General features: G+C 39.6%; 1 protein-coding gene across 1 annotated transcript in view; it reads left to right on the top strand.

Moving 5' to 3' along the window:
- The window catches only part of GRM7 (glutamate metabotropic receptor 7), a 513,989-nt gene that overhangs the window by 163,422 nt on the left and 335,157 nt on the right, over nt 1–15,410 (top strand). The window contains exon 2 of the mRNA XM_065407326.1: nt 10,220–10,436. Coding sequence (XP_065263398.1) covers nt 10,220–10,436 — 217 coding nt within the window. The remainder of the gene's footprint in view (nt 1–10,219; nt 10,437–15,410) is intronic.

Below are 15,410 nucleotides of genomic sequence, written 5' to 3'. Positions count from 1 at the left end.
GAAGAAAAATGGGAGTGAGTGAATGAAGTTGTAGGCTCAGTGGGATTACGCAGAATCTGGATGGTTAGTGTCAGGAACGGTAAAACAGAAATTCCTAATTTGTATTCTGTGAGCCCGCGCTGATGCTCCACTGAAAACTTCCTTATCTCATGGTGCTGGCTCTCTTCTTTGCTTCCAGCTGAGAGATACATAACAGAAGGGAGGGGGAGATGAAATGAAGAGGAAAAGTGAACCCTTATCAGACTAAAAAACCATTAAAAATACATTTATTAGGGCTGTTGATTAATCACAATTAACTCACGTGATTAACTCAAAAAATTAATCGTGATTAAAAAAATTAATTGCAATTAATCAGTTTTAATTGCACTGTTAAACAATAGAATACCAATTGAAATTTATTAAATATTTTGGATGTTTTTCTACATTTTCATAGATATTGATTTCAGCTCACCACAGAATACAAAGTGTACAATGCTCATTTTATATTATTTTTATTACAAATATTTTCACTGTAAAAATGATAATGAAAAGAAATACTATTTTTCATTTCACCTCATACAAGTACTGTAGTGCAATCTCTTTATTGTGAAAGTGCAGCTAACAAATGTAGATTTTTGTTGTTGTTACATAACTGCACTCAAAAACAAAACAATGTCAAACTTTGGAGCCTACAAGCAGGGCCGCCCAGAGGATTCAGGGGGTCTGGGGCAAAGCAGTTTTGGGGCCCCTTCCGTAAAAAAAAGTTGCAATACTATAGAATACTGTATTCTCGTGGGGGCCCCTGTGGGGCCCGGGGCCTGGGGCAAATTGCCCCACTTGCCCCCCCCTCCCCCGGGCGGCCCTGCCTACAAGTCCACTCAGTCCTACTTCTTGTTCAGCCAATCTCTAAGATAAGTTTGTTTACATTTATGGGAAATAATGCTGTCCGCTTCTTATTCACAATGTCATCTGAAAGTGAGAATAGGCGTTCGCATGGCACTTTTGTAGCCGGCATTGTAAGGTATTTACATGTCAGATATGCTAAACATTCATATGACCCTTCATGCTTAGGCCACCATTCCCGAGGACATGCTTCCATGCTGACGACGTTCATTAGAAAAAATGCGTTAATTAAATTTGTGACTGAACTCCTTGGGGGAGAATTGTATGTCCCCTGCTCTGCTTTTTTCCCACATTCTGCCATATATTTCATGTTATAGCAGTCTCAGATGATGACCGAGCACATGTTATTCATTTTAAGAACACTTTCATTGAAGATTTAACGAAGTGCAAAGAAGGTACTAATGTGAGATTTCTAAAGATAGCTTCAGCACTCAACCCAAGGTTTAAGAATCTGAAGTGCCTTCCAAAATCTGAGGCCTTGGCTACACTTGAGAATTCACAGCACTGCCGCGGCAGCGCTGTGAAGCACGAGTGAAGTCGCGCCGCCAGCGCTGCGAGAGCTCTCTCGCAGCGCTGCAAGTACTCCACCTCTCCGAGGGGAATAGCTTGCACACTGGCGCTTTACAATGCTGCACTTGCTGCGCTCGAGGGGGGGGGGGGGCGTTTTCACACCCCTGAGCGCAGCAAGTTGCAGCGCTGTACAGCGCCAGTGTAGCCAAGGCCTGAGAGGGACGAGGTGTGGCGCATGGTTTCAGAAGTCTTAAAAGAGCAACACTCCGATGCAGAAACTACAGAACCCGAACCACCAAAAAACAAAATCAACCTTCTGCTGGTGGCATCTGACCCAGATGATGAAAATGAACATGCGTCGGTCTGCACTGCTTTGGATGATTATTGAGCAGAACCCATCATCAGCATGGACGCATTTCCCCGGAATGGTGGTTGAAGCATGAAGGGATATATGAATCTTTAGCGTATCTTGCAGGTAAATATCTTGCAACGCCGGCTACAACAGTGCCATGCGAATGCCTGTTCTCACTTTCGGAGACATTGTAAACAAGAAGTGGGCAGCATTGTCTTATCCACATGTAAACAAATGTGTTTGTCTGAGCAATTGGCTGAAAAAGAAGTAGGACTATTGGACTTGTAGGCTTTAAAGTTTGATATTTTATTTTTGAATGCAGTTTTTTTGTGCATAATTCTACATTTGTAAGTTAAACTTTCATGATAAAGATATTTCACTACAATACTTGCATTAAGTGAATTGAAAAATACTATTTCCAGAGGTGAAAGTAATCAGGTACAGGCCAGTACGGCGTATTGATAAGAAATTGGCCACCTGTATGGGCTGCTACACAGACAACGTTAAAGCTGCCCCAGGGCCTGGCGATTTAAATTGCTGCCGGAGCCCTGGGTGGTGCGGGCCGAACAGTGCTGAAGAACTGGCTGGGGGAGTCTGGCCCCAGCCCCGCCCCTTCTGCCCGAGGCCCCACCCCTTCCGGGGGCCCAGAGCCGCCCCCTCACCTTGCCCAGGAACCTGGCCACCCTGCTTACTGGTAAGTCCTTTAAGTTACTTTCACCCCTGACTATTGCTTTTATTTTTACAGTGCAAATATTTGTAATAAAAATAAATATAAAGTGAGTACTGTACGCTTTGTATTCTGTGTTGAAATTGAAATCAATATATTTGAAAATGTGGAAAACATCCAAAAATATTTAAATAAATGGTATTCTATTATTGTTTAACAGTGCAATTAATCATGATTAATTTTTTTTAATCGCTTGACAACCCTAACATAAATACTTGGTTTACCATGTATGCAATGGCTGTGGATGCTACATTATGGCAAATAGCACAAGAGACTCATGCTATTAAGATGTGGATTGCATGATGAAAAATCTTAGGAATCCCACTGTGAATACATTTGTAGGGGATCATACAGTGTCAAAAATTGCTTGATGTTTAGAATAGATGTCTCTCCTTGCTTACTCTGGGATGTACATGAGTACATTTCAGACCCCTGGATGTTAGGTGTACATATAACAAAATGATTGTGTATGTTGGTCATCAAGGATCAAATTATGCCCCTTGATGGCAGAGCTGTGCTAGATAATAGGGTAGGAGGTGCACTGCTAAACGAGCCTGGTTGGAGCCACTTTAAGGAGGACAGTGAGCAACTATGCACCAGTTTAATGTAGTTGAAAAGCACTTCTGTCCCCTGTGCTTTGTGCTGTAGTGCTCTTTCAGGCAAAATGGCTGTCTCCTTCATAGAAGTGGGGTGGAGAGGAGATGTATTCTACAGAAATTTCCCCCTATGGCCTAGCCATGCAGAGTCAACTTTGTATCAAATTTGTATTCCGTTTGTCTTTTAGTTGCAGTTCTGTTTTTAGAAGAGATTTTGATGTTTGAAATAGTAACTTAGTAGATCATGGAAAATATCTGATTTCCACTGTGTGGTTTTATTTCTAGCATGTTTTCTATACAGGCTTTCATTGTGCCTGTTATAGAATATCCTATGGTGCTTAGTGTGTTCAATAAACCCTGCTTCTCAAACAGAACAGTTAAAAGTTGTAAAGGGATTTAGTAGAGAATACTCTTCATTAAAGGAAAAAATGAAACACTCATGCTAATGTCCAATATAAAAAATAAATTACAACTCTTACTTAATCATTGACTAATGCAATATAATCAATTTCAATTTTCCTTTGTTATTTTAAGCAGAATATCATCTATGAGGAACAGCTAAACCACTTCTACAGTAACTCCTCACTTAAAGTCATCCCGGTTAACGTTGTTTCATTGTTACGTTGCTGATCAATTAGGGAACATGCCCGTTTAAAGTTGTGCAATGCTCCCTTCTAAGGTCGTTTGGCAGCCGCCTGCTTTGTCCACTGCTTGCAGGAAGAGCAGCCCGTTGCAGCTAGCTGGTGGGGGCTTGTAACCAGGGTGGACCGGCAGCCCCCTATCAGCTCCCCCTATCAGCTCCCCGCTCCCCTAAGTTCCCTGTGCTGCAGCTGCCCAGCAGGCTAGCAGTTGCCGGCATTGAGCTGTCCCACCCCCACTGCCATGTGCTGCTCCTGCCCTCTGCCTTGGAGCTGCTCCCCGAGACTCTTGCTTGCTGTACGGGGGGCGAAGGGAAGTGGGGAGGTAATATCAGGGTGTCCCCCTCCCCCCTGCTCCTGCACCCCGCTTACCCCTTCTCCATAGAGCAGGGGAATACACACGACAGAGTTCAGGACTCAGGACGGAGGGAGCTTTCAGGCAGCAGCTGCGGTCTCAGCAAGCTGATCTTATTAACATGGCAGTGTATTTAAGACTAGGGTCAGCTACTTTAAAGGGGAAATGTGCATCTCTCGCTCTCAGACACAGGGTGTGTGTCTCTGTCTGCTATGCTCTCTCCCCTCCCTCCATGCCTGCTGCCTGGTACATTAACAACCAGTTAACCCTTGAGGTCTCAGCCAAATACTACTTCATCATTTAGCAGTAAGGCATTCCCTGCAAAATATCCCACCCTCTGACTTCACTACCTCAACCCAGCTTCACAATCATCATCGCTGTGTACCAGTATTAAATTGTTTGTTTAAAACTTATACTCTGTGTGTGTGTGTGTGTGTGTGTGTGTGTGTGTGTATGTATATATATATATATATATATATATATATAAAAAAATAAATTTGTGTGTGTGTGTGTGTGTATGTATGTATGTATATGTCTTTTGTCTGGTGGAAAAAAATTTCCCTGGAAACTACCCCCCCCCCCCCCCCCCCATTTACATTAAATCTTATGGGGAAATTGGATTCGCTTAGCATCGTTTCGCTTAGTCGCATTTTTTCAGGAACATAACTACAACGTTAAGTGAGGAGTTACTGTATATAACACCTCAAATACAGAGTGACTTTATAACAATCTGACACTTCATTGTGGGCTTGATCAGCATTTCTCAAACTTTTGAAAAGTTCAGAAAAATGAAGTCAATTGTACGGCCTTGCCACTTTGCCATATGATGCTGATAAAGGCCTGTGTGCCTTATTGTATACATCACAGTAGACCTTTGTGTCTGCTATCTTTGGGAAACACTGGGTTAGATTGTGCCTGTCTGTTGCATGGGTGCAAACTGAGGGATATGGAGGAAGGTATAATAATCCTTCCTCCCCCCCTGCTTTTCCAGACTCTGCAAAGACCAGCAAGAATTGATGTCCTTGTGCTTGCAGAGCACAAGTCTGCTACCAAGATGCAAGGGCTGTTCAGAGAACAGAATTTTCATCCCGTGGGAAATACTGACATTTGAAAATTAGTTTCTGTTCCGAATCACAACGGAAAGTCAAAACAGCCCCCCCCCCAAAAGGGGGGGGGTGTATAATGGACCAAAACATTCTGAAAAATTTCAAGTCCAGAATGAAAAGTTTTGATAATTTTGATCAAAATGAACCAAATTGTCATTTTGAATTGACATTTTGGCACAATTTTTTTTTAAAGCAATAAAAAAAAGACAAGTTACTATCATAATGAGGTGACTACTATCACTTTGATTCCAAATAGCTGTTTAAAACTATAATTTTTGGTTCACTGTTTCTTGCCAGAGAATTGAAATTTTTCATTAGAATTGACTTTTTTTTTTTCATTAAAATGCAGGGTTAGAATGAAAAGAGACTCTAGTTGTTCTTGTTATATTGTTAGGATGAGGAAAGAAATGGAGAGTAGTTCTTTATTTACTTGATAAATATGCACCATTTTATCCCTGCTTAGAAGAGTTCTGGATGAGAATCCTTGAAGTTAGCTAAGCTGACATATACCATATAGATTTAAGATTGGGCACTAATGCTAGGATGGTGTTACATATAGATTATACATGGCTTATAAAATAGATTTAAGAGCCTTTTTTGAGAGTCATCTGATACATTTTTGCTTAAATTCTGTCTTCCCTTCAACCTTCCTTCTCTTGCTTCTTAAATCCTTTAGAGAAGTCAATTTTAATACTGGATTTGTTGATATCCCAATCATTCCCAGCGCAGCAGGGTGTGATGTTTCAAACCTAGGATCACTGCAGGATCAAACAGGTCCATCAATGTCTATTAGCCAGGATGGGCAGGGATGATGTCCCTAACCTCTGTTTGCCAGAAGCTGGGAATGGGCGATAGGGGATAGATCACTTGATGATTACCTGGTCTGTTCTTTCCCTGGCATTGGCCACTGTCGGAAGACAGGATACTGGGCTAGATGGACCTTTGGTCTGACCCAGTATGGCCGTTCTTGTGTTCTTAAACATACAACAAATATGGACTAGGAGGGGGAGAAAACTCTAATTCTAAAAGATGATTTTTTAAAAGTGAAGTATGGGCGGAGAGGGTAGTATTAATTTTTTAGGAATCTAGATTGGTCAAGATATACAAAAGCTTCCCTTTGATTTTCAGGTAGAATCCAGTGCACATTAATTGTTACCATCTAATGGCTCTTGGTGGCATAGGTGAATGGTGTTGGTCTCCAAGTGTCTGCATCACACAACATGATCAGAACTGACACTTAGTGATACGATTGTAGGTGGTTTCAGAAAATAGGCTAAGGACTGATTGTATCATGCACAATAAACTTTCTCATTCCTAAATGTTGTCCCTAATGATCAAGATTCATTAACAGTAATGCTGCAGTGTTACTTACACTGCCACTGTCTGAGTTATTCTGTATTGTATATGGGGATAAATAGGAGACTTTGGATGGTAGGACTGGCAAGTTAGCATCTTTTCTGAACAGTACATTCACATTTCCCAAACTTTGAACACTGTGTATCTCCTTTTATAGGAAGTAAAATAGCCATTATTGGAATGTTAGATCTGAATCCCCTTGATTTTCCATGGGCATGTAGATCTGATTTTCAGGATTCATGGGTAAAATTAAGGCCCTATTGATGTCAATGAGAACATTCCCATTGACTTCTGTGGGACCAGAATTCTACCCTCTCTCTCTCTCTCTCTCTCTATATATATATACTGGTTCCAAACCCAGAATATGCACCTTTTCTAGTTCTGGTTTAGGCATAGTTGAAATCTCACAATATTTTAGTTCAAGATGGTAGAGAGTGGCTGATTTCATTAAAGCACTGCCATTTTTATCTGCAATCTGATGTGGACAGGTTAATTGAATCCAGATGTGAAACCTACATCTGAATTGGTCTCAGACTAGAAGTTTAGACTCATTCTAATTTGACTCTAAACGCTACCTTCTGGGGCCATCTCCAATGAGGAAAAAATGTATTATGAATTGTCATTAAAACTTCAAAACAAAATGAAATGGTGCTTAATCTCGTGAGCCCCAAAAATTTGTTAAAATTCAATGGAGACATCTCAAGGAGGAATATAGAAACTTAAATGTTCTATTTTCATTATTTCTTACATAAGACTCTCTATTTTTCCATCTTAATATCACCTTCACTCAAAACAGCACAATACCACTATGACAGAGGGTTCCTGTTTCAGTTAATGGGGGATGTGTCCACTTAACTGAAGCCAGAATATTGTCCATAAACCTATCAACATTTATTCCAACAGTTAAGCAGCTCATGTTATTCCAGCGATAATTTGTAGTTCTGAAGAGTCCAGTTCTGTCTGTCCTACAGCTGTTGCCTTATTAATTATTTGATATCTTAATAAGATAGGCCTGAATTTTTAAAAATTCAACAGCAAAAGAAGTAATATATCCTATAGGTTTCACCTGATTTGAACAGATCTTCACTTTGTATATCTGCGATGCTGACTGTGTGCAGGGAAGGGAGCATGGGAATAGCAGATATCCTTCCGGGGTACCAGTAATGGAATGGAAGCTCTGACATATTGTACAAAGTTAAATTGCAATGTTTGCAGTGCATATTAGACCTGGCTTTTGTTTTGTTTTTCTCCTGCTACGTTAAGAATTTTTTTTTAAAGTTCATGTCTTTGTACAACATTCTTAGACGTTGTGAAGGAAACTGTATGAACAACAGGGTTGGTTTTAATGTTGTAACTGCTCCATGCAGATTGAAACAGACAGGTCGGATTAACATTTCATAAGTGAGAAAAAAAGATTTTGAAAGCAAAACATATTTTTTAATAATGAAAGCATTGGGCAAAATTCAGTGAAGTTTTGCTCCATATAGGAGTGAAAAATGTATCCTTTGATTTTAGTTAATAAACATTTATGGTCAATTTGATACATACGTTAGGATTTCTTTTGTTCACACATATATGAATATGAAAGATACACTTTTTAACCTCTATGTATTTTACACTAACGGCACTCAGCCCATTGCACAGTTGTTCAGTACACAATATTGCATATTGGACCAGACTGTAATCTAATTAGTAGTGTGTATACAGTGCCATACCATTGTCCATGGTTAACTATGTTCTCCTGATACCATCCTATTAGCTGATACCCAACCAAATAAACTCTGTTTGCAGCATTTTACAGATTGGGAAAAGAAAATCCCTCTTAATAAACCAAAAAGAGCACTCTGGTCACCTTTAAAAAATTGCCAATAGTTGTAAGTATAACAATACTATCAATGCAGGTACCTGGAGTAATCATTAGGGTGTAAATTGTCATAAATGAAGCTATGACAATTTATGTCAGCAGAGAATCTGCCTGTAGGTATCTTCTATAGTCAGTATAAGGAATACTGCTGAAACTAATGCAATAGATCTATCGATCTAAGGAAACCCTGGCAAGTCTTTATGGGTGACCACTATCTGCAGCATCCTAGCTCTCAACATACCAAGTCTCAGATTTTTGAAACTAGTCTTTTAAAGTGTGTGACCAAAAACTCAACATAACAGAAATGAAAGGCAGAATACTACAATGAACAATTCCTTTCTCTAACCGCAATTTCTATTACCCCAGTGGAAAGTTTAAGCATTTTTTTAGGTTAATAATTTATAGCAACGAAGAGTGAGATTCGGCAAGCACTCTGCACACAGAGTTCTTACTGACTTCAGTGGGAGTTCTGCGCGAGGAGCATAGGTAGGATCAGGCCCAAACTTTTGTGGAATGGAACTAAATGACTGTTCATTAAGTGATGTACCTCATAATGGGCTAAATTAGAGAGGTATTTGAAGCATTATATGTTTCAGCAGTGGTTGAGATTGTTACTACTTTATGTAGTTTCAGTAAATGTATATATCTGCTGGGCTACTTTATTGTTGTGCTGCTGTCTTTCCATAATTATCTAAAAGCCTATTTGGGCCCTTATCCTGTAAGATTCTTGGAGAAGTTGAGTAATTCTCAGCTTCCACTGATCTCAGTGGGAGTTGAAGGAACGGAGGCTTTTCCGGGATTGAGCCCTGGGGTGTATAGTATTGTTCCCTCCTTGGAGAGGGAGAGAAGAGCAATATATATTGGTAGGAATGCTTTTGTAAAGATAGAAGATGACTCTCAGAGCATACAGAATATACCTGTACTGTAGCATGGAATATTGATGTTTCCACAGGCTGAAACCATCTTAAATTTATTATCATTCTTGGGCATGTGGTGAGTCCTCCTCTCTCTGAGCTGAACTTCAGGATCCCAAATGACTAGATACTAATACAATCTGATTACTAGTAAAATGGATATGTACACAGATGGTTTCTGTTCACTGCTATGTTTGGCCATGGTATCCTCAAGGGAAGATATAAATAGTTTGCTTTGAAATAGCTTAATCTCAAAAAGATACAAGAACTCAGAGGGGAGTTTGGAAGAATCATTATTTTTAAATGGTTCTACTCTGGTTTTCTTACGAATGAGCCATTTGTTTTAACTTGGAAGTTGGAGATCATGGCTTATTTAAAAAAAAAAAAAAAAAAGTGTCGCCCTTTAAACATCCGCCATAGGAGAGAACAAAACTATCAACAAGAGACTGGAATATCTAGGGCCTGATTTTGAAAATGTTGGGTGCAAAATTGTGCAATTGCATGAACAATTTGTGCATACTAATACGGCTTCATTTACAAATTAGTATCTGTAGGTGTAAATGACCAGTTAGATGAACAACTGGCCATTTGTATATGCTACACTCATTGTGCACCGGCAACAACAGTAATTCTGTGTGCAACCTAGTCATTCAATAGCACAATTGACATTTGTGAATATCAGTCCCTTAAAAAGGCAAGAGAATTTTCAGAAAGAACTGAAAATATTTTAATTCACTGATTACTTTTCTTGTAATTTGTTCACTCCTGAAGTAATTTAAGAGATGGATTATTTGACTTGCACTGAAGTACTGAAGGAGAAATATGGTGGACTAACAGAGGCTCAGCTGAAGCTAATGCTAGAAGTTCGGTGAATTTATGAACATATTATTTACCAACAACTGTTTTTTTTCCGCTACAGATTCCCCAGATCAGTTATGCCTCAACAGCACCAGAGTTAAGTGATGACAGGCGCTACGATTTCTTCTCACGAGTGGTCCCTCCAGATTCCTTCCAAGCACAGGCAATGGTTGACATTGTAAAAGCTTTGGGGTGGAATTACGTGTCCACGTTGGCATCTGAAGGAAATTATGGAGAAAAAGGAGTGGAGTCCTTCATGCAGATTTCCAGAGAGGCAGGTAGGCAAAAAAAAAATTGTATGGATTGGATAGATATTTATGTATTACACGTTGTACTATTCTTCTCTGAACAGAAATTTGACTAAAATTGTTTGACGACTTCATAATTCCTCAGTAATGGCTCCCTTATACACTCATTCTTAAACTGATCATGGGGTTCCAGAAACAAAGCACTCAAGGGTTTGAAACTTGAATGGTTTTCATGCACTCTTGGAGAAAATATAAAATACTGAATTGCTTCTGGTATTCTAGTGGAAAATATTATATTATGATATGGTACAAGACAGATTTTGAAATACTGAGCTTTTATCTCTACACAGCTAGAAGTTCTTTGAAGGCAGAAAATTATTAGACATTGACTCATGTCATACTATACCTGTCCACCTTTCAAGCAGTTATGAGATATTGTATCAATTTTCTTCTTCATCATTTATTTTGGCAAATTCACTGAGGAAATCCATTCTCTTCTATTTGAAGGGAGGAAGCTTGCAGGCCTGGGGAGAGAGGTCAAACACGTTTATTCAATAAAAAATGCTTCAGGGCATAGGAGTATTTGGGGCCCAGGGCATGTCATGATATTTTGATGCTAGGATTGCCTATGACTTCAGTGGCTGATGAAATCACAATCTCCCAAGTCCAACCTTCCTAAGAAATACTTCAACATGTCTATTGGGTAATACTGATGTTCAAAGCAAACAGGGAAATAAAATGTCGCACTGGCTTAGATTTTCCCAGATAGGCTGGGAACCTGGGAGGCATCTGTGGGCATAGGAATTAATCCACCACAAGTTAACTTCTTGGAAGTCATTGTTTTTGGTTTTTCTAGGCTGAAATATTTGAGGATCCCTCATGTGCCAGTTAGGGGTAGGGTACTCAGAAGATGCTATTCACTTTCAGTGCCCTTATATAAAATTCACTTCTATAGACATATGGTAATATGTCCTGGCAAGGGTTAACATGTTAAATAGAAATGAATGTTTCATTATGAACATTTCATTATTTTTATGAGAGCAGTGTCTGAGCCTACCATCTGTAAGCAAGTAAAACTTCCATTGACTTGAATTGGAGTAAACACTGCAGGACTTGAAAGCATAATTCTCTCTCCATATCTTTAAGGAGAAAGCATTCTGAAATGCAGAGATAGTGGGGTTTACAGTGCTCTCAAACAACCATTTGAGGTTTGTATTCTCCATTATTATAAAACTGGTTCAGAAGCATACGTCATGCATTTGCAGATTGCCTGTATTATCCACGAGTCGAAAGGTGTTAGCCTGTTTGCTCACTCCCCAAACTGTCATTGAGTAAGTCACTGCATTTCATTTGTCAGCATAATCCATATAAAAATTGCAGAGGTGATGATGCTGCACTTTGGGGCCTTAGAAAGAGGGAATCTGGAATTGTTTCATTAGGTTGTTATTGCTGAAGAAGATGGAATTTGCATAAATTCCTCTGTTCATTTGAATGCATATTTATGTGGTATTAAAACTATTTTGGATTTAATACCACAGGAAGTGACAATATGCAGTATTCATTATAATTTAAAATTGAAATGAATCACAAACACTCTTGCAACATAATACTGAGCATGTGTTTTCCACATGAAGGACAAGCTATAGTTCTGTAATAATTTTGTGCTTTAGATGCACTACAGAAATAACTTAGTGGAAAGTGTTCATGTAATCAACATGAAATAAAACACGTATATGTAAAAACAAACAAACAAAAAAACCTAAAAATAAAGTGTGATAACTGCATAGGTACCCTATTAAAACCAATGTGAAACACATGGTAATGTAGGTTACTCCTACAACACTAAGAATCTGGCAGTTATAGTGCATAAACTTTCTTTAATATAGGCAGCTTGTCTTGTCTCAGAACTCATAATCTTCAATGCCAACTCAAATGCTGTGCAGCATCTTTTTCTTAAGATTGCATTGAATTGATACGTTGTTGCACTGATACCTGATACAGCTTAGGTGGCATTCGGTGTATTTAACACTTTTCAACCATTTCTCTGTCTTCTTTAAAAAGTTTAGAACGAACAGAAAATCCTAGGTGGTCCCATTTCCTAAATATTTCACAGCGATGAGAACCAAATTTTCAGGTATTGTTTACTGGCAACAGATATTGATCACAGTAATAACATGCAATGAAATGGATGCCTCCAACGCGCCTCAACGGGTGGAAATCTTGATGGTACCAGCAATGGTAGAAAGGGGAAGGAGAGCACACGTGGAGGGATGCTGGGGTGACGCTTCCCCTTCTAGAATCTGTCTCTACTCATTGACTAGTTGAGGGAGGGGTAAGCTTAGGAGAGTCTATCCCAAGTTAAATGGTGTGAGTACTATGCCCCTGTACTGGAACCAATTAAAATGCCTGGTATGTGGGAAAATGTGTGATGGGGCTGGCGGTAGCCCTCCCCAGTTTTAAGGGTAAAAGCTGCAGCCTGTTGCTTAAAATCCATCCCTATGTCTTTTTTTCATTCACTGCCATGTCCAGATCAAGGATTTTTCTATTACTTCAGGGATTTATTGTAGGTATATCACAAACCCTGTTATGGGCACTGGGTAGCTGTGTTGCCCCTGTGATCTGAGGGGCATTAATCCTATACCTGCTCCCCAGCTCACTGGTGCAGCTGCACTGGCCGGGTCACCAGGGGGCCAAGCCAAAGCTCCCAACTACTCCCCACTCACAGGCACAGGATGGACATAGCGGTTCTGTGGAGGTCAATCTCTTGTCTGTGTTGCTACCCATGGTATGGATGCAAAACAGTCCCTTACTCCTCGGTAGGTACGCAGAATGGGCCAAACTTCATAACTTAGCTGTGGGCCTATGTGTACGGAATTCACGCCCAGCATATAGTGTAAAACATACATGTTTAACCAGCCATGTTTGGCTAACCACTGTGATATCAGCATTATGAGCCATCTGAAGAGGTAATAAAGGGAAGTATTTTTATTGAGTTGGGAGTTTTTTTTTTTTTTCTTGTATCGGTTAGTTTGAACTACTTAGAAGGCACTCAGGTGAACAGCAGTGAAGACTTACCTGATGAATAAACAGGTCACTGTAATAAAGAAGTACTGAAAGAGCAGTAGATAGTGAGAAATGCATCTTGGTATCGAAGGGCCACCATAAGGCATATGCACTTAGAACAGTAAGTGTATTTGAATGTGATCAAATATCCATGGCCTGAAAAGAGTAGATCATGTGTAATATCTTCAAAAACGTACTCAAGCACAGATAGAATATGTGATGCCATGATAATAGCGAGATGAGAAATTCTATTTTTGTAAGAAGGAAACAGAGGAAGGGACACTATTGGGTTGCCCCTAGTGCTGTTGTATGAGTGGGTTGACATTGTGCAGAGAAGTACTGGTCTGAAAAGGCTAGCAAGCTGAAGCTACAGGTGGGAAACACTTAGAAAAGCTAATGCTATCAGGAATAAAAACACCACCAAAATGGGGATGAGGATTTAGGCCAAGATTTTTCCTTGGCCCTTTTGTAAAAAATCTCTGGTCCCTGGGAAAACTGGAACATTTCAGGGTTACCTATCCTTTTCCAACCCAAGTGTTATATAGGACAGACGTCTCAAGGCGATAGAGGTGGTTGCCTAAATGGAATGCTAGCAATGGTTTTCCCCATTTCTAGTGAGTTATCTATATGATCATTTAAGACAGTGGTTCTCAACCAGGGGTACGTGTACTCATGGGGGTACAACGAGGTCTTCCAGAGGGTACATCAACTTATCTAGATATTTGCCTAGTTTTACAATAGTCTACACAGAAGTACAAGCAAAGTCAGTACAAATTAAAATTTCATACAGACAATTACTTGTTTATACTGCTCTGTATACCATATACTGATATTTATATTCCAATTGATTTATTTTATAATCATATGGTAAAAATGAGAAAGTAAGCATTTTTCAGTAATAGTGTGCTGTGACACTTTTTTGAATTTTTGTCTGATTTTTCTAAGCAAGTAGTTTTTAAGTGAGGTGTAACTTGGGGGAACTCAGGACAAATCAGACTCCTGAAAGTGGTCTAGTAGTCTGGAAAGGTTGAGAGCCACTGAACTAAGACAAGGAATATTAATTGGGATGGTTTACATCATGTATATATACTGAACTGTTGATTTGCTTCTTGTGATTTGGCCTTATTCCCCAACTGCATACTTAGCTCATGTGAAATAGTGCAACTACATGCTCAACCCAGGTATTTGCGTCTCCACCACCCCCAATAGCAGCGAGAGACTCAACAGATTCATTACACAAACAATAGGTCTGCGCACACTTATAGATATTTAGATTGTAAACTCTCTGGAGCAGAGACTTTGTTCTGTGTTTGTATAGCACAGGCCTGCACAACTCGTAAAGCGGCGAGGGCCATATTACTCCAAAGAAAACAGCTGAGGGCCGAAACCTCCCAGCCCCGCGGAAACACCCCCCCCCCAGCACCGCCCAGCCCCGCGGAAACAAACCCTCCTTCCCCAGCACCGCACCGCCGAAACAGCTAAGGTTTGCGGGGGAGGGTGTGTGATACTTTATTAAGAATTTTTCAATTAAATCAAACAATTTTTTTAATTCTTTTAAATTTTTTTATTAATCATGGAAAAATTAAAAACATCTGTTCCATTGAAAGAAAACATTTGTACTTTTCATAATTACCTTGCAAATTTAATGAGAAATATTACATCTCTTTTCGGCAACAAGCTTGTCGCATTTGGGGGTCATATTTGAAGTGGATATTTTCATAATGTCTTCCAAATGGTTGTCAGTCAGAGAAGAACGTTGCTTGTTTTTATTCATGTTCATGATGGAAAATGTTTGTTCACATATGTAAGTGCGTCCAAAAATGCTGAACGTTTTCAGTGCAACTTCATTGTCCAGACTTTTGTAGAAGTCCCGCAAGCTGCTTTCTCTGTGCTTATTTCGGTAAACTGCTGAACACTGAAGTTCAATAACCTCCAACTGCA

The sequence above is a fragment of the Emys orbicularis genome, chromosome 7, assembly GCF_028017835.1.
Source record: "Emys orbicularis isolate rEmyOrb1 chromosome 7, rEmyOrb1.hap1, whole genome shotgun sequence".
NCBI classification, from domain to species: Eukaryota; Metazoa; Chordata; order Testudines; family Emydidae; genus Emys; species Emys orbicularis.
The sequence above is the reverse complement of the archived record's forward strand: the minus strand, read 5'-3'. Positions and strand labels throughout refer to the sequence as shown.